Source organism: Cnephaeus nilssonii (genome assembly GCF_951640355.1).
Source record: "Cnephaeus nilssonii genome assembly, chromosome: 4".
Lineage (NCBI taxonomy): Eukaryota > Metazoa > Chordata > Mammalia > Chiroptera > Vespertilionidae > Cnephaeus > Cnephaeus nilssonii.
Genome location: NC_137075.1, coordinates 89,409,489 through 89,434,361, shown reverse-complemented (window position 1 = coordinate 89,434,361; position 24,873 = coordinate 89,409,489). Strand labels below are relative to the sequence as shown.

General features: G+C 53.3%; 1 protein-coding gene across 1 annotated transcript; it reads left to right on the top strand.

The window, feature by feature from the left end:
* Window positions 1–9,595: 9,595 nt before the first annotated feature.
* ZDHHC22 (zDHHC palmitoyltransferase 22) lies at window positions 9,596–15,101 on the top strand (the record flags this gene model as incomplete). Its single annotated transcript, XM_079769299.1, has 2 exons — window positions 9,596–10,121; window positions 14,836–15,101. 2 exons carry the CDS (start codon window positions 9,596–9,598, stop codon window positions 15,099–15,101), a joined length of 792 nt encoding a protein of 263 aa, XP_079625425.1.
* Between the last annotated feature and the right edge of the window lie 9,772 nt (window positions 15,102–24,873).

Sequence of the window (24,873 nt, the reverse complement as noted above, 5' to 3'; positions counted from 1 at the left end):
TATTTGTTGACTGGCTGGCTTACTATACTGGACTAAGGAGTTTGGAGCAGAGACTGAAGGGGGCCAAAACAATCCCTGGGGATGGGGTGATGGTGGAGACCAGAAGGGAGATCCCCTAGGAGAAGATGGCTGAAGGTGGCAGATGACAAAACTGGAGTCACATAATCTACAGTACGCCCCTGCCCCAATAGTGCCGAATACCCTCCCAGGGTCACCTGGGAAATCCCGGGCAGAGGTGCTTTCCAGCCAGCGGTGCATGGCCACGTTCAGGGCAGGGATTGTTACTGCACTTTTTCCAGAAGAGGAAACTAGGTTCCAGAATTACAAGGTCATTTGTCCAAGACCACTCACTAGGACATGCTGGACTTGGACCCAGGGCTTCTGATCACAAACATTACGTACCTTCTTTGCAACAAAGGATGTAGTTGGAGATTTCTGGCTCTAATGGCTCTTTCCCTTGACATTCCTAGGCCAACACTAAGACCATGGGCATCGTTTAGAAAAGCCTTGAAGTGAAGAGGAGGTGGGACAAGGCTGGGAAGTGGGTATCAGGCAACCTTTCAACAGACTGGAGGGTGGCAGACAGATGCGCCCAGCACTGCAGATCGCCCAGATAGTGCATTTGCATGGAAAGAAGTGCCCCAAACCAAGATGCTTTACTGCCATCTACTGGAAAATTGACACAATTACCATACAAATTTGTGATTACTGAGGTTTGAAAACAATGCCCCCAGGAACTGTAAAGTGCAGAGCCTGGCCAACTGGTTAGGCAGCCCTAGATGCATCTTCTCTTACTCGAGAGAATAAAAAATGACGGGGCCCCTGCTGCCATGTCAGCTCAAGTCCTGCCCTCATCTTTCTTGCTGTGGCTCATACAGAGGATCTGTAGCAATCTGTCTCCCATGGTTTTGTCACCCAGGCCCCTGAAGAGTCCATTCATTCTTCCTTCCACTCTGTGCACATATCCTGAATAGCTTCTATGGGCCAGGTTACATGCCGGATAGTGTGGGTACCACATGGACAGAACCTAGTCCCTACTCTTCCTGAGGTCACAGTCCAATGGTGGTCAAGGGTTATAGAAATGAAGCAGGGTATACTTGCCTGTCTGGATCAAATAAAGTATGCCTATCTGTCCTGGATGATTCGGGTCCTTCACCATGTACTAGCCGTCAGCTCTTAAACATTTTCCTAAGCCTCTGGCTCCTGCCCAGTAAGATGTGGCTAATGGACCATGAGGCAACATGCTTCGTATGATGGAGCAACAAGATGGAAAGGGTCTGGGTCCCACATTATCATGAAGCCTCTACACCAGTCCCAGACAGGTGCCTTGAAACTTCTTTAATGTGAGAGTGAAGTAAGCTTCTATCTCCTTCTGCTCCTTTCTACCCTCTGGTCCCACCTGACACTTTTGCAGGTCTGTTTATGTTAACTCCACTTCCCGTCCTACCCACTCCTAGTCTCCAGCAAAAAGCCCTTTCTCTCTTTGCCCCTCTTCACTGAGAAAAGGTTCTGACTGACTAATTTGTCAGGAGCCAAGAGTTGGTCAAAGGATTAACTCTGACCTTACTTCAGTTAAGTTACTGAAACTGAAACTCACGGAAACTAGGTCCCAACCGCAGGCCTACTTCCTCTTGCCTGAGGGCAAAGCATTCCTTCTGTAGCCGCCCTTCAACCGCCACATACCCTATCTATAGTCACCATCTTTACCTGATATACCTTAGCCAATCACATAAGCCCACATAGCCCGTCCAGCCCCCACCCCTACTAGGAACCATATATAAGGAACGCTGTAAAAAATAAAATTGGAGGCTTGATCAGAAACCCTTTTGTCTTGCCTCCATTCTTCTGCGTCCCTTGTCTGTCTCTCATTCTCTTAGGTGCGCCGCCTCGGTACCCTCGTTAGAAGACCCCGCTGGCCGGGGCACTAATTCATGCTAAAGTGTAAAAGATCAACAACAGCACGATACGTTACCTCTCCATAAGGAAAATGGGCTCTTTATTTCTATGTCCATGTGAGGGTTGACGGGTGAGAGACACAGAAGGAAAAACACTGGGTGAGGCTTGGGCACTGAGATCAAGTGACCTGGATTTTGTTTCTACCGCCAGCAAGCTTTACAATTTTGGCCTACCTTGTAACCACTCTGGGCCTCCACTTCCCCCTCCACAAAACAGGAGGAGTCAGCCTCTCATTACACAGAGCTGTTGTAAGGGTTAAATAAAGTAACCAAGGCGAAGGCACCTGGCCCTCTATCAACCTGGCACATAATGGGTGTCAGTAAACATGAATCTTTGTTTCGTTGAATTCTGTTTATCCACGGCTCCCTCTAGCCTATTTTTTAAAGGTCAGGTATTGAAGTCTAATTTACATACAGTAACATCCACCCTTTTGAGGGCTGTAGTTCTATAATTGGACAAACATAGTCATGTAACCACTATCACAATCAAGGTATAGATTTCCAAATAGTTCCCTCACGCCCCTTTGTCCCCCCAAACGGTTTCTTGTTTATTCTATTTTTTAAAAATATATTTCATTGATTTTTTACAGAGAGGAAGGGAGAGGGATAGAGAGTTAGAAACATCGACGAGAGAGAAACATCGATCAGCTGCCTCCTGCACACCCGCCACCGGGGATGTGCCCATAACCAAGGCACATGCCCCTGACCGGAATTGAACCCGGGACCCTTCAGATAGGCCGACGCTCTATCCACTGAGCCAAACCGGTTAGGGCTCTTGTTTATTCTAATATTTGTTATTAAGCACTCACTGTATGCCAAGCTCTGGGCTGGCTCTAGATTACAAAAACGAAGATGACAGGTAAATCTGTGTCCTTGGGGGTTTAGAGTCTATCAGATACAAAGGGGCAATAAACAGGCCAACAGAGGTATGAACAAACAAAGCCATCAAAGAGGCAGTAAGTGCTATTGGACAAGCAGGGTTATTTGGCAGCTGGTAGCTGGGGGTCATTTCAGTGGAAAGGGCAGGTGCTATTGAGATGGTATCTTTGTCACTTAAAATTCACGACAAATTCTACAAGTTATAGCTCTAATTAATTAATTGATTGATTAATTACACAGACAGGGAATTTGAGGCTCAGAGAGGCTAAGGAACTTGCTCAAGGTCACACAGCCAATGAATGGGAAAGCAGGTCAAAGCTTACGCCAAAAGCTCATGCTTTTTTCATCACACCACACTGCCTCTCTCCTGGGCCTCGGTCACCTCTGCTGGAACAGGGCAGGAGCTGGAGGCAGGGCTGTGAGCTCTGTGTGGCCTGCTGTTCTACGACCATAACACCATTTTACAGAGTCCTCTAGACAGCCAAGGGCACTGCAGTGACCTCATTCTCCTGGCCTCCAATCCCTCCTCCTCTAATTGAGATGTTAACCTTCAGTCTCCTTCCCTCCCATCCAGGACACCTGGCATTATAGGATTCTCAAGGAGACAGCTGGTCACCCCCTGCACTTCCTATGACCTTCGACCTTGGCCATGAGGACATAAACGGAGGTGTGTCAGATGAGCGTGTACTCTCTCAGCCCCCCTTTTCTTTCCTTTCCTCTCTTCATTTCCCTCTCCTCCGGTCTGCTCCTCCTCTTTTCCCTCCCCAGGCCTCCTCTTCCTCCCTCCTGCGTGCTTGGAGATGAAAGGGCCCGTTAATCTTGCTGCCACCACCTCTGCTAAGCTGCGCAGTGGTCCACAGGCACAGGCCTCCCTACCAGGACTGCCTGCGAGCTCCCTGGAAACCAGTGCTAATTGGTAAAGGATCACTTTCATTCTCCTGCAGCCTGAATGCTCCAAAGGAGGCTCTGCCATGCCAAGCCAAGATTTCCACCCTGAGGCATCAGTCACCAGGGAGACCGCTGGGGTGACCTGTCACCCAGTGGCTGGCATTCGGACTGGCTGTTTCTACCTTGACGTGTGGGTGTGGATGATGAGTGAGCACCACTGCCCCCATCACACACACACTCGAGCGCCACAAGCCACAAAGTGCTTGAGAGCGTTTGATTAATGTGCTGTAGGCTTACTTATTTATATCATTTTACAGAAATATCTTACATAAAGAGAGATCATGCAGGTCGTTTATCCTGAGGGAGTCGATTATATATTAGTACCTGCTTCCTTGATGCAAGTGCCGTGTTTTAGAAAATGTAAGTATCAGTAAGATGTTTGCATGTTAAATCACATTTTCATTTGAACGTGGGCAAGGCTTGCAAATTAACGTGCAGCAAATCTTTGAACCTCAGTTTCCTCATAAGAAAAATGGGTTTCATCAGTTTTTGCTCCAGCTAGCTTACAGGGCTACTGAGAGACTCATGGAATGAAATTTTAATTTTTGTGGATAGTACTCTGTAAGGTCACTAAAGCACTTTATTACATCCAAGTAATGTTATTGTTAACATGAAGACATGGTTGTCCAAGTAAATTATCACCTCCCAATAGAAAATCTGTGATAATCCAATTCTCATGTACTCGATTGGCTACGATGAAAATTACACTTGTATGTTGTCCAAATCCAGGCAGGCCAGACAACGTCTCACTAAGCCTTCTGAGACTTGGGGAGCACTTTGTGGGTGCCTCTGACTTGCTATCGGCAGCAAAGGGTATCCTGTCCAAGGAGGTCTATTAAAACCTTAATTTCAGGGCACCAGTTAACCTTGAGACCCCAGCCTTTATCCTCCACGCCCCCTGATCAATCTGAGATAAGAGCATGAGAATGAAGGAAAGTCCCCAGAGCCTCCTTGGGAGTGGCCCCTGGCATCTTGGCATGTTCTCCACCCCAAACTCTTGGGAAGTTACAGGGCCAGACAGACATGTGTCAGGGGCTCCCCACCACGGCAGACGTGGCTTGCTGCATAGAGCGCCTCTCTTTGTGCACAACATTTTGAGATGAAATGGAATGACTGCCACTTGGGAGGGAACTTGTTTTATTCAAATAACGCCACCAAACAGCAAGATTTATGGCACGTATTTCTGGGAAAGCGCTCGACAGCAATCAGATGCCTGTCTGTGTTACTGCCCCCTCGGGACAGCCTGCAGGTAGAGCCAGAGCCTAACTATAAGAATATATGACAAAGGCAATGGAGACTGTGGTTTATAAATTATTTTCTGATGCTGTTTGTGAAGGATGAAACTACAGTTGGTGTGGGTGGCAGCGGACTGCAAGATCAATGGCAAATGTGTCCTCACCAGACATTTCAAAGACCTTGCAACACAGCTTTCCTCTCGGTCAAAACACTTGAACTTAGTGTCTCTTCTGGGTAAGTCATCAGGCCAGGAGAGATGAAGGAGACCCCTCAAAATATTTCCAACACAGACCAAAAGCTCTCATTTTAGTTGGAAAGATGAGACTTTCTTGTGGATAAAGATAAGGGCCAGAGAGAGAGGAAGAGAAAGAAGTTAACACTATCCAATCTCCTGCTGGGCCTGTGACATTTAAATTACATCATCCCATCGGATCATCATCACCATAAGGTAACGTCTTCATCCCACTCTATGGATGAGCATACTGAGAACAGAGAGGTTAAGTGACTTGCTCAGGTCCCACAGCTGGTAAGTGGCAAGAAAGTGTTTGTTCTTAGGCTGCCTCATTCTGATGGGGCCAGAATCAAAGCGAAGTTTTTAAATTGACCTCCCTATTGATTTTGTCAGGGGTAAGCGCCAAATTTTGAAAACCAAATAACATGAGGCTATCCTTCCTCTTACTCAATGCACTTAAGGGGAGAGGGCTACTAACTCCAGATCTGAAGCTTTAATGTCCTTTTCTGTTGATCAACTATATTTCTAAATAAATCATTCTTCCTGTCCATCCTACAGCCAGATCTCTGTCTCTTTCCTGGCTGAATCTTCCCTTCCCCCACTGAAATCTTCCCACATCCATTTAGCTTCTCTCTCTCTCTCCCTCCCCTCACACACACACACACCAATTCAGACACACACCTTCCCACCACACACCCATATGCAAAATAAAATTAGAAATACCACCAGAATCTCAAGGTTTTTAGGGAACAGAGATCTTCAATCAATACAGCCCAAACCAAGCCCTCCCGGCTCCTTGCCTCCCGGGCAGGTTGAGAGGCAGGCAGAGCTTGTGAAAAGGGCCCAGAGAGCCATGATCTGACACAAAGAGGCTCGAAAGGAAAAAATGCCACTTGTGCTTCGCCGTGACTGCCCTGTGGCCACTGGAACTCACAGGGCTCCCAGGTCCTCAGAGGCCAACACCTGGCAAACGTGTCCAAGCCGAGTTTGTTTGTTTGTTTGTTTTTGCTTATACATAAAGTTTCCTGCCCCCCACCTTTTTATTGTGCTGTTCACTGATAGAATACAGAGAGAACAGTACCTGATGATTCAAAAATATAGGCTGAGCTGATAAGCACATGGCCCTCATTTTAAGGGATTGCTCTTGTTCTAAACAACCGGTTGAGAAAGCAAGAAACAATGATTTATTTATTATGTCTGCCTTCACCCAGAGGAGTGGAACAGGGTGAGGGTAAGGGGAGGTGAGACATGACCTCCCGGGAAACTGAAGTTTCAGCCCGGGAAACTGAAGTAGTCGTGGTGGCTCCAATACTCCTGCAGTGTTTCTAAAGCCTCTGTGTCCCTCACCCCATTGGACACACTCTGGCCAAGTGCACCCACCCTCTTGGTGCCCCTCAGCACCCACCTCAGAATAGTGGAGTCGGGAGGGGGAAGGAATGGGAACAGGGAGATGGAACAGGATGCCAGGCAGATGCTCCTGGTTCAAGCTCTGTTGTCCTCCCTTCTCCCAAATGAGCGCCGCCCCCCCCCCCCCCTTCCCCGGGTCTCAGAGTGATGCTGGGTGTGTGTAGAGGCTGAGAGAGGGTGCATTCGTTCAAATCCAGGCTCTGCCACTTACCTGCTGTGTGACTCTGGGTATGTGGCTTAGCGTCTCTGTGTCTCAACCTCCTCATCCATACAGTGGGGATCATTGAGCTTCTGCTGAGAAGGTTAACAAAGCTGCTTTATGCTAAAGGCTTAGCACAGTGCCTGGTTCTAGAGCCCAGTAAATAGTGACAGCAACTAGGAGCTAATGCTCAACTAGTGCTTACCACGGGCAGGTCCCGTTTAAGGGCTTTACGTATATTGTCATGGAATCCTCACATCTGTTTTACAGATGAGGAAGTGGAATCTGAAGATCACACAGTAGTGAATGGTGGATATTCAGACCCAGGGAGACAGGCTCCAGAGGCAGGGTCTCAAGCCCTCTGTGACAATGACGCTGGTCTTTATGGGTGTTGCCCCTGGCAGGCTGAATTCTAAAGCCCCCAGGCTTCTCTCTGTCCCAGAGTGGAGAGCAGAGAGGGTTGTCAGCCACAGCAGAAAGGCAAGAGCAGATGATGGTGAGAGCATCCACGTCAGGGCTGAATCCAGATCCCAGTTGTAACCGGTGGCTGAAGTCAGGCAGGGCGCCCCAACCCGCTTCAAGGGAACCAGGGGAGGGGTGGGGAGCCAGTCCCCGATGCTGAGAGGGGTGGTCAGAGAGCTGCCCCCAGAAGGGGGAGAAGGGGCTGCAGGACGGGGGGTACTCAGCTGCCAACCCCGCGGCTTCCTGGCCCCCACTCGCTGGCGCCCAAGTGGGAGGACCGCAGCTGCCCGCTCCCGCCTCCCCACACCCCCGCTACCTGCCCAGTCCCCGAAGCAAATCGTGAGAAGGCTGCGAGCCAGCGGGGCCGAGCCCACAAGTTTGCAGCCTCGGAGAGGGCGAGAGCCGGCGTCCAGGGCTCCTCTTATCGGCGACCGGAGCTCGGTGAGTTCATTTCCTCGCCCCTCTGCGGCGGTGCGGCGGCGGCGGCCGCGCAGGGGGCGGCTTCCCGGGCGTCCGGGAGGCGCTGGCCGAGAAGCCGGCGGCCGCCCGCGCCGCCTGCCTCGCTGGGGCTCTGGCTGTGCCGCCCTCCGCAGCGGGCGAGGCAGGCTCCAGTGCTGAACGGACAGCTCCCCGAGTCCCCGGGCGGCCCCCGCGGTCTCCGCGGTCCCCTCTCGCGCGCAGGGCCCGGGCTGTGGCCGCCCGCCGAACGCCCCCCTCTCCCCCAGCCCCAGTCCTCTGCCTTCCAGGCGCCGCGGCGCATCTGGAGGCTGCTCCCGCGCCCCCCTGGCGACCGGCGTGGGGAAGACACTTGCTTCGCCGGAGCCCGGGGCCGAGGGCTCTCTCTGGGGTGGGCAGCGCCGCGGCAGCGCCCAGGAGCGCATGGTCAGAGGCAGGACCGAGCCCCCAGCGACCACCCTTGGACGTGCCTGGCACTGGGTCCCTGCCGGAGAGAGACTCGCGCTCCCCACGCGGCCGCGGGTCCCCGGGGCACCGGCTCCTTCAGAGGGGACTCCAAGGTGACCAGTCGCCCACTGGGATGGGACAGCCTGGATGGTGGCCTCCCGGCATTCGCCCATCCTGGGTGCAGCAGCCTTCCCAGAACTTTTCTCGCGCCTCGGGCTCCCGACTCCTTAGCCCTTGGAAAAGTTCTCTCGGGCGCCCAGAATTCCATTTCCCGGTGGCCTCCGAAGCTGGGCAGGAACCCGGGCCGGGGGTGAGGGAGGTGGAGTGGGGATGCGGGTGGGGGCTGCGCTCTGCGGGGTCAATCAGCTGATCAGCGGAAAGGCTGGCCAAGCATCCACTCCTGCGCCCAGGGCAGGCGAGCTCGTTGGTACTGAAAGGGTTTCGGCGCCATCGGCGTTGTTTGGGTTTCTCGCTCCAGGAGGGCGGGAGGCGGGGGGGGGAATATCGTCGCCTCAAATGAAAACGCTTTTTGCAAAGAAATAGCCAGGGCTGCCAGCGTGGAGAGGTGGGCTGACCAAGACCGGCTGACACAGGTATTCCGGCTGCCCCCACCTCACCGCACTAGATGCCTCAGCGGCCTGTGTGAATGTATCGATTGTTTTAATTGATTTTTTTAAAAGCCAGGTGGCAGCGGCTGCGTGTGTGCACACAGACATACACAAACACAGACACCCAGGCACACACAGATTACATGTACAGTCACACACACAGTCCCTCCCTCCACACACACACACACACACACACACACACCAAATATCACGGACCCCCAAGCACACACACCTCCAAAGAGTCAGATCACCTGTGAGGTCCCTAAGTGTTGCCCAAGATGGGGTGGGGGCAGGGGCTGAGAAAGGGGAGGTGATGCAGGACTCCCATAATTTCCCTCGGCCCCACCCCAATCCTTTGCCTTCTCCTCCTGGGAGGTCTGAAGGAGAAACCCCAAACCTGGGCTCTTTTCCACTGCCATAAGGGAGCCCAACCCCTTGCCCCTCCTTTCCTTACTAACAAGCCCCAACCTCGCGCTCCTTGTGTCTGACTCCGGGGTGCCAGGGCGCGGAAGTCCCTCAAAAACCGACGGAGCCAGCACGGGGGGAGTAGAGTCTGACCCCCAGATGCCTTGGCGGTCTCGGGGTCTCCTGCCTGCTCCACCCGGGTTAGGAAAGAGAGGAGGGGCGGTCGAGGGTCAAGGATGGGAGCGTGGACTGGTGCGCAGCTGGGCCGACAGAGGACGCCTGAGGAGCGCCCTAGGGCGCCCCCCTGGACACCGCAGTAAGTTCTCCTCTCTCCCTGGGCCCCTCAGGAATGTGATCGAAGATGCTGGCCCTGAGGCTGCTCAACGTGGTGGCCCCCGCCTATTTCCTGTGCATCTCCCTGGTGACCTTCGCGCTCCAGCTCTTCCTCTTCCTGCCCAGCATGCGCGAGGACCCGGCGGCCGCGCGGCTCTGCTCGCCGGCGCTGCTCCACGGGGCACTCTTCCTGTTCCTCTCCACCAACGCCCTGGGCAACTACGTCCTGGTCATCCAGAACTCCCCCGACGACCTGGACGCCTGCCAGGGGGCCTCGGCCAGGAAGGCTCTGTGCCCCCCGCCCAGCACCCACTTCTGCCGAGTGTGCGCCAGAGTCACCCTGAAGCAGGACCATCACTGTTTCTTCACCGGCAACTGCATTGGCAGCAGGAACATGCGCAACTTCGTCCTGTTCTGCCTCTACACCTCCCTGGCCTGCCTCTACTCCATGGTGGCCGGCGTGGCCTACATCTCCGCAGTCCTTTCCATCTCCTTCGCCCACCCACTGGCCTTCCTCACGCTCCTTCCCACCTCCATCAGCCAGTTCTTCTCTGGTGAGTGGGTCTTGACAGGCAGGTTGGGCCCTACACAAAGACCCCGCCCCAACCCCAACCCCAAGTTTGCCAGATTTAGCAAAAAAACAAAAACAAAAAACCCCACAACAAGATGCCCAATTAAATTATAATTTCGGATAAACAATGCATAACTTTTAAGTGTATAAGTATCGCCTAAATATTGCATGAGACACACTTATACTAAAAAAAAAAAAATGTACTGTTACCTATCTGAAATTCAGTTTAACTGAGCATGCTGTATTTTATCTGGCAACCTCTCTCCCTACCCCAATCTCATTCATCTCCTTTTTGCTTTCCACGGTCCGTTTGCTCATAGAGATGTGGTGATCCAGGCAGTACACCTTTTCTGTGCCAGGTGGGCTGGGTGCTGGCTCTCCTTCCATGCAGCCTGTGAGGGGCACCCATGTTTTGACCTTCCTCTGCCTGGACCCCAATGCTGCTCACGCGTTCCCCTAAGGACTTTACTTTCCAAACATCTTGCCCACCAACCACAGTAAGATCAACAGGGTGCCAGCCAGCCCCAGCAAGAGACTAAGATCTGCCCTCCTGCCCATTATGTTTGACCCCACCAGGTGGTTCCAGCCCGTAGATGCCTCAGAGCAGGGGGCACCTTGTTGGAGATGCAGCCATGTTTAATGGTTGCATCCTCGCACCACAGTCATGGTTCTGGTGTGGGAACTGATCCTCCAGGAGGTTCGTACAGTTCCGGGAGCCAGACATGTGGGCCTTCGAAGTGGCGCTCAGCTGGGCACCCTGGTGAGGACTGTGTATAGTGTGCCCCGAGAACAGCTCCCTGATACTTGGCCCAGAGGGACCTGTGGCAGTTCTTACCACTTTACCTGGCCTTGCGACTTGTCCCTACCTCATGTTCTTCCTCTCCATCCTACCCTGGCCTTTGACTCTGATCGACCTGGTTTTTACAATTGATAGTGTGCACACACGTGTGTATGATATCGATATCTCTGTTTCTCAGATGAACAAACTGAGGCTCGAATGGGATTAAATGGCTTGCCCACAGCAGCACAGGGAACACAGCATGTTTCCTCAGCCGCTGACCTTTCAGGGACAGGGAAAGACAGAGTGCAGCTGCTTCCACTGAGAAGCCAAGATTGTCTTGATGTGCCTGGGCTGGACAGTCATAAAAATTTTGCTCCGCTCTCAGGGGAGCCATTATTTCAGCCTTTGTTGGGGCAGCAGCCTAATCCTTCGCAGGCATAGAACTGTTGTGCCATTTGGCAGAGGGAACACAGAGACCCCGGAAGGGCCCAGCTAGGGGAGATGCATTAAGGGCTGGTGGCTGAGCTGGGCCCGGAACTCAGAGCTCTCAGGCCTTCTGGAACCTGGCGCTGGCATAGGAGGCTGCTGGGACTGAAATAACCAGGAGGAGGGAGGGTAGGTGGGCGAGCTAGGGGGTGGAGTGTGAGCACAGGCAGGTGGAGAGATGAGGGGAGCCAGAGAACCTAATTACACTTTCTTTTCCAAGTAGTTTCCTCACATAAAAATGGATGGTTCCAAAGGAAGGAACTTGAAATGGTTTGATTTGAGATAAGCCAGGCTTAGAGGCCTATCCATATGTGCTAAGTCTGGGAGGCAGGAAAGAAAAAAAGAGGGATCTATTTATTTGCTCTGGTGGGAGAACAGAACCAGTAAGTGCCAGATCCCATTCCAGCAGAAAGATGAGTGCCATTATCTTTTACTGCCTCACCATACCCACTAGGAAAAGAAGGCCAAGGTTTGTAATCTCAAACTCTCCCCTCTCATCTTCCTCCTTTGCCATCCTTCATCGTTTCCCTTGCATGTCCTTCTCTCCCTCCCCAGTACACTCTTCAGTGCCTCCCTCCCTATCTTCGCCCCCTGTTCTCAACCCAAGTGGTTGAGGGCACTACCTACCTCATCTGCTCTGGAGGACAGGAGGGAGTCGGAAGGCCCAAGTTGTCTGATAGATTGAGCAGCTATTTTCCAGCTGTGGTACTTGTCCTCAACGGTGATACTGTCCCTGACTTCTATCTGCACCAGAGCATGAGATGGCTGGGAGTGTGGGCCCTGTGAGCTAGAAGTAGAAGAGGTTTTCTGGTGCCTGATGCCCACGGGCCTTTAGCTGATGCTCAAGAGGTAGGAGGCTGGCCAGGTGCATTTTAGAAGTTGTCTTTTCTTGTGGCTTCATGGGATCAGTGTTGATTGTGTCACCTCTCTGAGCCTCATTCTCCTCACCTGGGAAATGGAGATGACACCATCTGATCTGTGTCATGACATTTGTATAAGTACACCAGCATGGGGGATGCCTCCAGAAAGTCCTGTCAAAGGGGAAGGGGATTAACGTTGGTTGAGCACCTATTATGTGCTACCCACTGTGCAGGTCTCATTTCATTCAATCCTCGCCACAGTTCTGTGAGGTAGGTATTATCATATCCATCGTAAAGGCTTCCTCTCCATGGAGAGGAAGAACAAAAAGGTTAGCAAGGTTAAGTTGCTTCAAAGCCACATAACTAGTTATGATTCCAACCCAAGATTTGGACTCAGGGTTGCTAGCCTCCAGAGCTCATATTCCTTCCCCCACACCACACTGCCTCTCTGAAGCTGCCTCTTGATGAATGAGCCACTTTGGGAGGGAGGGAGCCTCTTGTCCCTGACTGTATGTTAAAGATGCCAGGCAATGATCTGTCAAAGGAGTTATAAATGCTTGGTGGGAAGCAGGGAGGGAGAGATTGGGTGGTGTGACCATTCAGGCCTTTAGAAAAACTCTTGATTTTTCTAAAAGAAGCAGAACTATTATTAGATAGTTCAGAGAGCTGAGACAGTCAGATTAGTCAACTTCAAACATTTCAAGAAAAAGCAGGTCACCAGAAGAGCCTTTTGTAGTTGCCACAAGGGGCCAGGAGAAGGCCACAGGATCTTTTCCGCATGCCTTGATTTAGTGCCAGAAATAAAGCCCCTGAAAAACAGCTTCCATCAGCTCAGGCTTGTCCCCGAGGCTGAGATGCAAGGCAGGCCCGCACTGGACAGCTCTGATGTTCTCAGGTCCCAGCTCGAGGGTCATCTTTGCCTGTCAGCATTCCCGGAGCCCAACGGGAACCCTGGTCCCTGGATCCTTCATCCTCCATGTGCTGCCTGAGCTAACCTGTGCTGACAAGAAGAAGTAGGTCAGAGGGAGGGCCAGCCCAATGTGAGCCCCGTCCCTGCTGCTGCCCCCGGCCAGCTGAGGGGCTCCTCAAAATGAGCTTTCCCTCCCCGGGCAGATGGACTTATTTGTCACCAACTTTGCAAATAGAAACCTGCTATCAAGCTCCCAGGGGCTGAGGGCAAGAGGAGGCTGCTAATGAGCAAACCCAAATCCTCCTGGTGGCTGAGTCCATCACTGCTGAGACTGGACAAGTTTTAAGAGCCCAACCCTCAGGGGTCTGGAAACTGGAGCCTGGGGAGACCAGGGAAGAGGTAGACCGGGGCCAAAGGAAGCTGGAGAAGGGAGGGATATGGTTGAGATTTGCAGAGGTCAAGCAGGTTGTAAGGTGGGGTCTGGAGCAGGTGGTGGTGGGCTTGTCCTGCAGGAAGAGCAGCTGAGGAGGGCTTTCGAATTCTCTCCTGGGTTCACTGCCCTGGCTGCTGGGCAGGTCAAGGTAGGTGTCTCTACCATGGCTGCCAAAGTTGCAGCCCAGCTAGGACTGCAAGCCCTGGGAAGAAGGAGAAAAGCATGATGGTCTAAGAGGAGTTAATGTTGAGATCTTTTGGGGTCAAGTCTCTCCAGCAGGGAGCGCTGTGCTGCGTGTGTACCAGAAAGCTGGCCACTTCGCACACTATTTTCCTGAATCGTGCCACCCTATGGAACCATTTTACAGATGAGCAAACTACAACCCAGAGAGGTTAAGGAATGTGTGCGAGACCACAGACCTGGGAGATTCAAACTTAGCGTGGACTGACCACCCCTGCTCTGAAGAAGAGTGTGGGATCTCTGACTCAGATGATGTTTAAAGCCTAGTCATAGAGAGTGCTTGTTTAGAGAGGTTTACAGGAGGCCCCGCCCAAGGCAAGAGGCTGACCAGTGACCTGGGGGGCCTCTTGCAGGCGTAGCAAGCTCTGACTGACAGGAGAGCTCTGGCCAAGTGTGCCGGTGGCCACAGTGTCCTCTTGTTAACACTAATGACTGGTCTCTTCTCTCGGTTGGAGCTCTGTGCTGCCCTGGGAGCTCATTACTTATTCTTCTTGATGACTCGGCCCTGCTCCCCATCACGCTGTCACCTTCCCGAGCCCTCCCGCGGATGCTTCCCGCTCCATGGGAGCAGGTGCTTCAGTCTAGACAGCTGCCCAGGCGCCAGCTCCCTCTCTAGCATCCTCAGCTCACCCCTCTCTCCTCCTAGAAAAAGCCCTTCTCCCTGTTTCCAGACCAGAAAGAGAAGGCAGAGAAAGACGGGCATCTCTGGCTCAGGGATGTTAGTATCTAGGCGCTGCCCAGAGAAGCTTCCTTCCCTTCTCCCCGACATCCCCAGGTCTCCCCCGGCCGTCAGCACTAAGAAAAAGTTAGGGCAACTAGTTTATCCTTCCTCTCCGTCGCTGCAGCGCTGAGATTGCTATGACATATCGCTTCAATCTCATTAATCTCCCTCCCTTCCGAGCAGCGCCTGCAGTGATGGCAGGTCCCTACGTGGCCTGGGTATAAAGCGGTGCTGGTGTTTCCCCGCCCCCACCCCACCCCCTGCAGGAGCTGTCCTCGGTTCTGAAATGTTCGTCATCCTCATGCTCTACCTCTGGTTTGCCATCGGCCTGGCCTGCGCTGGCTTCTGCTGCCATCAGCTGCTGTTGATCCTCCGGGGACAGACCCGCCACCAGGTGCGGAAGGGGATAGCGGTGAGGGCCGGGCCCTGGCGCAAGAACTTGCAGGAGGTGTTTGGGAAGCGGTGGCTGCTGGGCCTGCTGGTCCCCATGTTCAACGTCGGAGGTGAGAGCTCCAAGCAGCGGGACAAGTAGCAGGCACGCCCATCATTCCTCTCGGTGTCTTGACTCCTCCTGAACTCGAGACCATGGCACCCTTGTCTCCACCCATGACCCACTACAACCTGGGTGGGTAATGTCCTAGCAGCCACCCCTGGCCTGTGACATAGAGAACAGCACTGGCTGGTGGATCAACGACAAGGCGGAAAAATGGCCACCCAGGCATGGTTACACTCTCCATGGGCCAGCCAGGCGGGAGCTAGGAGGCCTCTGCTTTTGTTTCTTTTCCTTGGGGCCCCTGCTTTGCCCCTCTGCCCACTTTATCCACCCTCTGCCCTGTCTCATGTCATCACTGCCATCTGCTAGATCTCGTCCTCTAAGCCCCATGTTGGGAGTAGGGAATGAATTCTTGCTGCTGATATGATGCTCCCTGGGACCTGGAGTCTGGCAAAAATGTTTAAAATTACAAAGTGTTTAAAATTACCAAGTCTGCTCTGCCAACTGCCAGGGAGGTTGGGAAAGGAGGGGGAGTGTCCTCGTGCCCTCTGAGGAATTGTGGGCAGTGAGAGGGAAAAAGAACTCAGTAGCTTGCTGTCCACCCCACCCCCCACATTGCAAGGCCCTTTCTTTGGGATGCAGCAGCCAATGGCCTGGGATTTCTTTTCCAGCTGCTGTCCCCTGTGCAACCTACTCCAGCTGGCCACCCAGCCCAGTCCAGGACCTGGCTGGATGCTTTCTTTCCCTGGCACTCTTCCAGTCTTTGCTAGATGCTGGGAAAGGCAGGAGAAGGGAGAAGGGAAGGGGACATACTTATAAATGAGAGGCACGTGACTACATATAGAAGGGGATGTGTGTGTGTGTGTGTGTGTGTGTGTGTGTGTGAGAGAGAGAGAGAGAGAGAGAGAGAGAGAGAGAGAGAGCGCACTTAGGGGAGAAGAAAGAGGGTGACATAGAGGCTGAGTGCTGGGATATATGAAGAATGAGAATGAGAGAAGAAAATGGGTTCAGTTCTTCCCCGTATAAAGGACATTCTGGCAGCTAAAGCTGTTCAACGTTAGGGTGGCTTCCTGGGGAGGTAGTGAGTGCCCCAAACTGGAGGTATTCCAGCAGAGACTAGGCAGTCATCTAGCAGGCACGCCGGGAAAGAATCTCTGCACAGGCTTAGGGAAGGGAACATCTCTCCCCACCCAAGATTCTGGTGTCCGCTTTGTGATCACCAGACCCAATGATCTGTAGAGAGTTATCTGTTTTCATGGAGGGTGTATGGGCACGGAGGAGTCTTAAAATTATGATGCAAACTTTTAGGATCCCACCCAGCCACCGAGGAGAGAGTCTCTGGAGAGACAGATCTAACTGGGTGCTAATGCTAGTTAAGGCGGTTGGCATTTGAGGACAGGGAAACGGAGCAGTTCAGGGGCAGGTGGGGACAGTGGTGGGGAGAGCTTGAAGGCCATGCTCAACTCGGAAGGGGAGATTGGGAGAGTTGAGGCTGTGGAATGAGGAGACCAGAATATAGGGGTGCAATTGCCAGACCAGCGCGGTTATCTGACTGGCTCTGAATAAGGGCATGGCTGTGTGTTTTGGAACCCAGAGGACCAGACCCCTGGAGCATATGAGGGAGTAGGGACAACATGTGTGCCCACTCCTGACTGGCTCCCAAGGCCAGTCTGCCATCCATGCAGGCAGTGGGGCTGAAACCCAACACCCTACGGTGCCCAGCTGGTGGCCATGGCAACCCCAATTGTTGCTATACAACACCCTGAGTTCTTGGGCAGAGCTTTGAAGGACTTAACCTTGGTCCTGCCTTCATGCCCCCTAGAGGGCTAATGTAGTAATGGCTCCATCCGATTATACTTCCTCCCATATCCCTTCATTCATGCATCCTACATGTATTTATTTAGTGCCAAGTATGTGCTCTTCCAGGTACTGATATACAGTAGTGACCAAGATAATGAGATTCCTGCCATCAGGGGCAACTTGTCGCTGTCATCCAGGCACGGACTCCCACCCCCAGAAAAATGGTCACTCTGCCATCTTGGTGGTCAGCAGGGCAGGTCACTTGGAGAGGAAAGTTATGGCAGAGAGAGCTGAAGGAGCGCCCAGGCTGCTGGATGGAGAAGTCCTTGGTGGGGGGGGGGGGAGTGAGCATCCTCACCCTCGTTCTGGCCATACTTAGGTAGTGGGAATGGCGACCCAGGCCTTGGTTCTCTCTTGACCCCAAAGCTCAAGCTTGGAAGCCAGCCCAGCCATTTGCAGCCTCCTAGAGCCTCAGCACTGTGAGGCCGGACATTGGGGGAGGAAGCCAAAGGGAGACCTGCAGGAGGTCGGCTCCTGGTGGATTGGACAGTGGGGGAAGGGGGGATAGCGGTGGGGAAGTTGCCAGTTGTGGGACTTGAGTAGCATTTGTATACATGACCCTGCATTGTCGATGAAGAACATCAATAAAATATGTGGTTTTAAATTGGATTTGATGTGATCGTATGGGCACTGTGGTTGGTAGCAGGGCTGGAATGTACTGAAGCAGTCATACTAGCTATTAAAATATTTAAGGTAAGGCTCAAAAATACTTCTGTTCAAGTGGGTACATCATCTTTGTCTAGACGGCTGCTGCCCCAGATGCTCCTGCTCCTCCCCTGGGGCCCTGGTTCACCGCACAACCCAGCGATTAAAAGGGCATCTATGTGGGACCCCCCAGGACCCTGCCCCACTCACTCTTTCAGCCAGAACCCATTGTGATTGGTCAGGGTTGGGGTGTGGTCGGTAGCAGGTCCACAGTGCTGGGATCTGTGAACCCATGGGACCAGGGATGGACTGTCTGACCTGGGACTTACTGCCTCTTCTCCCACTCCTCCTCTCCTCCCACCTCTTTCCATGTCAGAGGACAGGTGGAGGGAGAATGAAGAATCCACCTGATCCTTCAACACAACCAGGGCTGACCACTCCTGAGGATCAGCCAGGGCCCCCTGCTGCCCCAGCCCCTACCAACAACACCTGGAGACCTTGGGCTGCCCAGCCCTGGGGACAGCAGGGAGGGGCTTGAGCCCTGCAGGGAGTGGTCCCTGAGCAGGTGAATGGGCATGGCCTCGGATGCATCTTAAAGATGTGCAGGCCGGGGTTGATAGAGACACAGCTGCAAGGTGCTGATTTTATTTGGATGTTGAACAACCTTCCGCCTAGGCTGGAGCCTGCATTCCCTGAACACACACCAATGGGCGGCAGCTCCCTGATATGCAGGGGCAGGTGGTGAGAGATGAATGGGGCTGTGGCTAATGCCTAATGCTCAGCTAGTGCTCAGTACATTCTAGAGCATGGGCTGTCTACATTCCACAGGGCAGAGACACCTGTCTTGTTCACCATTGTATCCTGGATGCCTAGCAGGGGGTAGGCATCTAGTAGGTGTTCAATAAATATTGACCAGATGAATACACAGCTCAGTCTCTCACTCCGCATCTCTCATTCCCCTCTTGTGCCCAGCATTGTGCTCTGCACATTGTGGGGCTAGAGATGGATGAGACAGCTCTGTACTCGAGGGGCTTACAGTGCCTTAGTATCCCCATCTGGAAAGTGGGCACTCTGGTTTGGCCCATGTCCTAGTGTCAGATTAGGCAAAGTATAAACTGCCATATGAGAGAAGGACGAACTGAAAGAGACCTGAACCACATTCCCCTCCACTAGAATGAGAAAGCCAGTCCTTAGGTCCCGGGGGCCATCTTTTAGCCAATCTCCTTCCTAAGAATATGGTTGTCTTTGTTACTTTATACATTTGGTCCTCTAAGTGCCCTGGCTCCTCACTGAACCCTCTGCCTTCCAACTGGCCTCATTGCCCCCCCCCCCACACACACACACACGTCCCCCTCCTGCCCTGTCTCTGGGCATGCTCTCAGGGAGGCAGCCCCTCCTGAGGGGGAGAAAAGGAGGGGATGTGTAGGGAGCAAGGATGCCTTGTCCTGCCCTGTCTGAGATGAGTTAGAAGTGAGGCAGAACCTTGGACCTGGACACCAGCCAGGGTGAGCCTACTGGTGGGGCTGGGGATGTCTGGGGTAGCTCAGCTGCCTTGATGTTGGCCTCTGCCTCTGCCCTCATTCCTCACTCTGTGGGTGGTGCTGGCCCAGCTCCTCAATTCATTCCTCAAACATTCATTGATGCCAGGCATGAGGCCAAGAACCAGGAATTCAAAGATGAATGAGACCTATTACCTGACCTCGTGGGGAAAAGGACCAGTTGTAGAGGATTTAGGTTCAGTGGCTGATGGGAGGGAGAAGGACAGGGTGCTATGGAAGCCCGGAGGAGAGCACTCCCTGGCTGCGAGTAGGCTGGAAGACTTCCCAGAGGAGACTCATGCAGGATGAATAGGAGTTGGCCAGGCAGAAAAGCAGGGCCGTGGGTGGGAGTCGGGGTAGGAGGCACTGTGCAGAGGCAGGGATGGCTGGTGATTTCTGGGATTGCGAGTCTCCTTTGAGGAGTGATGGGGACAGGCGTATACATGCTGCAGGCATATTCCCCGTGGACCCTGCCTCCTCCTTCTTATAAAACCCTGACTCACCCTCATTCGAGGTTATTCCTCTTGTGTGAGCATAGATTGTCATCTACTTTTTCTAATGGTCAGTGGAATTCTCCGGGGTGGAGATCACAGGGAGGGAGTCAGCCTGGGAACTTCAGAGACCCCTAGACCTCTCTCTGGGCCCCTAGAGGGGCCTCCGGGAACTCCCCACCAATCTTTTCTTCTCACACAGCTTCAGAGAATGGGGTTGGAAGGAAACTTTCTACCAACATGGCTTCCAGGTATAGAGTAGAACGGAAAGGCTGGAGACTGAAACATAGGGATAACATTTCCCCATGTACAGTCCCCCATCCTGACTGGTGAGGCCCTCTGCACACAGGTGGACACCTTCAGCACACAACCTGGTGGCCCCAACATACCTCCTCCTTCAGCCTCGGCCTCTCCCAGCCCCTCTCTCCCCCCTTCCCCCCCTCCCCCCGTCTCCACAGGGCCTTTCCTCACCAGGTCCAGCCCCTGGGGGAGTCTTCCCCTACACTCGGCAGCAATCCATTGCTCTGACTCCCTGCGGTGTGGGTTCCATCTCTCTGCTCTACTGTAAACCGTGGAGGGCAGGGAAGCTGATGGTGGAATCCTCTGGTTTCCCCCATACATAGCATAGAACACGATGTTGATGCTGTAATTCGACCACGAATGATAATGACCAACATTTACAGAACTCACTCCATGCCAGGCCCTTGTCATACACACACTTCACCTGTATTAATTATTATTTATTTATTTATTCCTTACCTGTATTAAGTATTTATTCTCATAGCAACCCTTGAGGTATGCTTTGTTGTCACACTCCTATTTTCCAGGTGAAGGAACTGAGGCACAGAGATGTTATATAATTTGCCCAAAGCCTCATGGCTAGTGATTGGAAGAGCTGGTATTCAAACCCAGGCTCTCTGCTCCTGGGTTTAGCATTTGAACCCAGATACTATACTATCTTTCTTTCTTTTTAAAATTTTTTAGATCCTCACTCAAGGATATATTTAAAATTTATTTTAGAGAGCGGAAGGGAGAGAGAAACATTGATGTGAGAGACAAACATTGATTGGTTGCCCCAACTGGGGATTGAACCCCTGGGTATGTGCCCTGACCAGAAATCAAACCCTCAACCCTTGAGTGCACAGAATGACGCTCAACCAACTGAGCCACACCAGCCAGGGATAGACTATCTTTCTGTTGTGAACTATTGTAGGCACTCAATCAATGCCCTGCTGAAAAGTAACAAGGACTCAAGTTTTCATTCATCAACTCATTGACTGATTCATTCATTCAACATGTTTATTGAGCACCTACTATGCAGTAGGCACTGGTGGGTACAGAGAAAGGAACGAGGCTTAGCCTCTGTGGCCTTCACAGGGCTGACAGCTGCTTAAGGTGACTGACTCTGCAGAGGCAAAAAGGCTGGCTTCAGGGTTTACAAGGTGTGTCTGGTCCCTCCCAGGCTGATGATAATGGGCAGGTTGCCTTGCATGAAGCAGTTTCTTCAGAGGTTGATTGTGGAGGTCTGAGGACAGTCCAGGCTGGAGACCCTACCCCAGGGCTCAAGGAGGATGCCTGGCCAGGGAAAAAGAGCTGAGCTATTTGGGGGCTGCTTCCCTCCCAGGCAGTGTAAGGGTGCCTGCAGAAGGGGACCAGACACTGCCAGAGAGCTGAGCACAGCACCCTCCAGAAACCGGGACATGGGAGGCACCCAAGACCCTAAAATGGAGTGGGCTCAGAGGAGAAAAATATCTGCCAAAGCTCCTCTAGGACATTTGAGAAAAGAGAAGCCCCTGGAGGGGCCAGAGGGCTGGCTGGTGCAGCGGGATCCATGTTAGTGTCCTCCCCACTGCCGGCAGCCGCAGCACAAAGCTGTGCAGGCCGGGAGCAGGGCACTGACCTGGAACCCTGAGCCAAGAGCAGTGGAGAGGAGAGCGAGCGCTGTGAGGCCTTCCAGAGAGGAGGCAGACCCTGTGTGGGCTCCTCCCCAACTCCCTGTCCCTGAATGCCCCCTTTCTGGCTTGCTTATGCTGCCTGAAATCCCCACCATTAATATCTCCTTAAAAATAGCATTGCTCCCCTCCCACAAACTCCTCCTTTCAAATGCTGGGAGGGATTAGCTTGAGCTGCCACTTTCTCTGCCTGACAGCTGAGGGTTGGACCAGAAGTGGTCTGCATGGGAAGGGTTAGATAGAGAGGCCCCTCTGGGGGGACCTGAGGGGACTCTGACGGGAATGGGGGCCCTGCATGACTGGTGGGAGGGGTACCAGCATGGGTAACTCCTCCAGCACGGGATAAGAACTAGCCTCTGATGGGAAGAACTGAACGTGTGTGTGTGTGTGTGTGTGTGTGTGTGTGTGTGGCGGGGGGTGTCACATACCCCCATCTATTAAGTGGCATTCTGGAAAGATCACCGTACTGTGAGTCCGGAGTGTCCAGTGATTCAGCCATTGAGTCATTGTGACCCTGGACAAGTCACTACCATCCTTGGATCCTAGACTCCCTCTTAGACTTACCAAGAATCGGACACTCTTGGCCTTCAATGGGGCACATTGTTTGAATAAGTCCCCAAAGGGGAAGTTCTATTTTGTTCTACTTTGCCACAGACTCCACCCCTCCCCATTGCCTACACAGAGCTACTCCCAGTTTGGTCCCTGGAGGCATCTGAGTCAGTGATCCCTGAGAGACTAAGCTTGGGGAGGTCCGAGCTCTCGTCCCCACTATGCCCTAAGAAAGGCTGTGTGACCTTCCATAGCCACTGGGTCCCGTCTGGCAAACCTGCTGAGAGCACTGTGCTGTGGCCATAGGAGGGAAGGCAGGAATCGTGCTGAAGTGAAAAAGCAGGGAAGGGTATGACTGGAGAGTTGGAAAGGCGGAGGAGGTGAAAGCAGGGAGTTTGGTTTTGATGGATTCCGAGCCGCAGAGGTCTCCAGCAGTGGGAGGAGGGGTGTTCCGCTTTTGCTTAGTCTTTGAGGATTGCCTGCCGGGTCCAGGTGCAGAGAGCTCCGAGGCCCAAGCCAGGACGGCAGCCAGGGCAGCGGGCAGCGAGGCCATTCCACCCGAGCCAGCCTGGCAGCTGAGGCCTCGCACGTGCTGGGTAATTAATAAACAGGAGGGGGGACGCGGCTCACCGGAGAAAGGATTTAATTAGCAACGCTTTCAGGAGAGACAATTAAATTACAGGAAGCAAGGGTGCCCTCAGAGGAACACGAACCCCCTAAACCGATGCCTCAGGCCCTCGCGTGCCCCCCTGGCCGCAATTCCACTGCCAGGCCCCCACCCCGCGGGACCAGGGCCGCGCGGGGCTGGGGCTCAGCCGCCTCTCCGGGGGCGTTTCCGCCTCTCGCGTGGCACCGGCGCCCGCCAGGGTCCGCTGCCGTGGCTCGCTCCGCCGGAAGGGGGCGCCGCCGGGCCGCGCGCCCAGCTCTGCTGGCGCCCGCGCTCCCCCTGCAAAGGTTGGGGCGCCCGGGAGGACTTACGGGGAACCAAGCCCTGACTGAAGCGGCTGCTGGGCTTATCGTCCCACCGAGCCACAAAGGTCTTCAGGGGACAACGGGTGAGATCTAGGTTCAGTCTCATGCTGCTAATAGTGGTCTCACCCCAGACTCATCTACGCATCAGAAAAGTGGGGCGAACCAGCCTGTTGCGGGGTCAGGAAGTGCGAGAACAGAGCAGCCTTGTCCACACCCCGGTCTCCCCCACCAGGCTCCCGTGCATCACCCCCTTAGCGCTCACCTCACTCTCATCCCCGCCCCTCCCTCTCCACCTCTTCCCTATCACCTGGGAGTATTTTTCTTTATAACAATAGCGACCATTCTTGAGCTCTGGCTAGATCCAGGCCGCGTGGAGAGTACTTAGCCTAGGGAAGTCACCGAAGCCTGTGCGTGTGAGTAGCCCAGATCTGCAGAGGAAACGGGCGCTCCCAGAGGCCAAGGAGGTCGCCCAGCAGCACGGAGCTGGTAAGAGCTGATGCTGACATTCACACCCCCTTGGCCTCTGAGCTCTTCTCCAGCAGGGGAGCATCCCCTCTCTCCCCCCCCCCCCCACCCCCCTCACCCCCAGTCTCCGGTACGGAGCGTCTCTCAGAGTAGGTGCTCAGTAAGGATTTGTCAATGAATGGCAGGTGCTTCCTTGTATGTCAGAGGGGGTGCTAATAGCTGAGAGGCTGTGAGGATGGAAGGAGACGTGTGTGCAAAACACCAGGCGCCGCACTTGGACTAATGTGAGCATCGAGTAAAAGCTGGTGTCGGTGCTTCTCAAACTTGACCGTGTGTGGGAATCGCCGGGGATCTGGTAAAACACAGGCTCCAATCAGGTGAGCCTTCTAACAAGCTCCAAGGGCGCTGCTGATCGAAATTATTGTATTGTGCTAGCAGCTAGCTAGTCCCTCCTCTTAACCACCCAGTCCCAATCCCAATAGGGAGCCATTGCAGTGGTTGCCAGCGTTGTCTGCACATTGCAATCACCTGCGGAGCTTTAAAAACCACTGATGGGACCTAACCGGTTTGGCTCAGTGGATAGAGCGTCGGCCTGCAGACTGAAAGGTCCCAGGTTCAATTCCGGTCAAGCATATTCCTGGTGGGGGTTGTGCAGGAGGCAGCTGATGGATGTTTCTAACTCTCTATCCCTCTTCCTTCCTCTCTGTAAGAAATCAATAAAATATATTTAAAATAAAAAATAAAAACCACTGATGGGAGTAGGGGAGGGCGAGGTCCTCCCTCCCAGAGAATCTGAGAGTTGGTCTGGGTGTGGCCTGGACATTGGGTGTGGGATTTTACGAGGTTCCCAGAGGGCTCCACTGTGCAGCCAAGGCTAGAACTTGGGTAGTAGAGGTGCCTGAGGAGGGAGGGGATTAATAAAGTTCATCTGATACAGCTGTGGAGGACAGGTTGTAAGTGCAGGAGACTGGGCTAGGAGTGACATTAAGGATCCTGGTTAGGGTGGGGCCCACAATCAATACGTTGATCCTCAGTAGCTCCCCACCCGCTGGCTGTAGAGCCCTGAAGAGGGGTGGGGCCTGGGACAGGCTGCGGAGAGCATGCTTGCCAAGTACTCCACCAGGTGTGTTCCAAGGAGGGGCTCTGCTCTGGGTGCAGCAGGGTGTGGCAGGCAGGGTGGGAACTGCGCTGGTTTGCTGCTCACTGCCTGTAAGTACAAAGTGAAAGGTTGGCCTTGGACTGAGGCCAGCTCAGCCGGCCCATCCTCACTCTTTAAACGCCTACAGTAACAATCTTTTTTTCTTTTTTTAAAAATATGCTTATTGATTTCAGAGAAGGG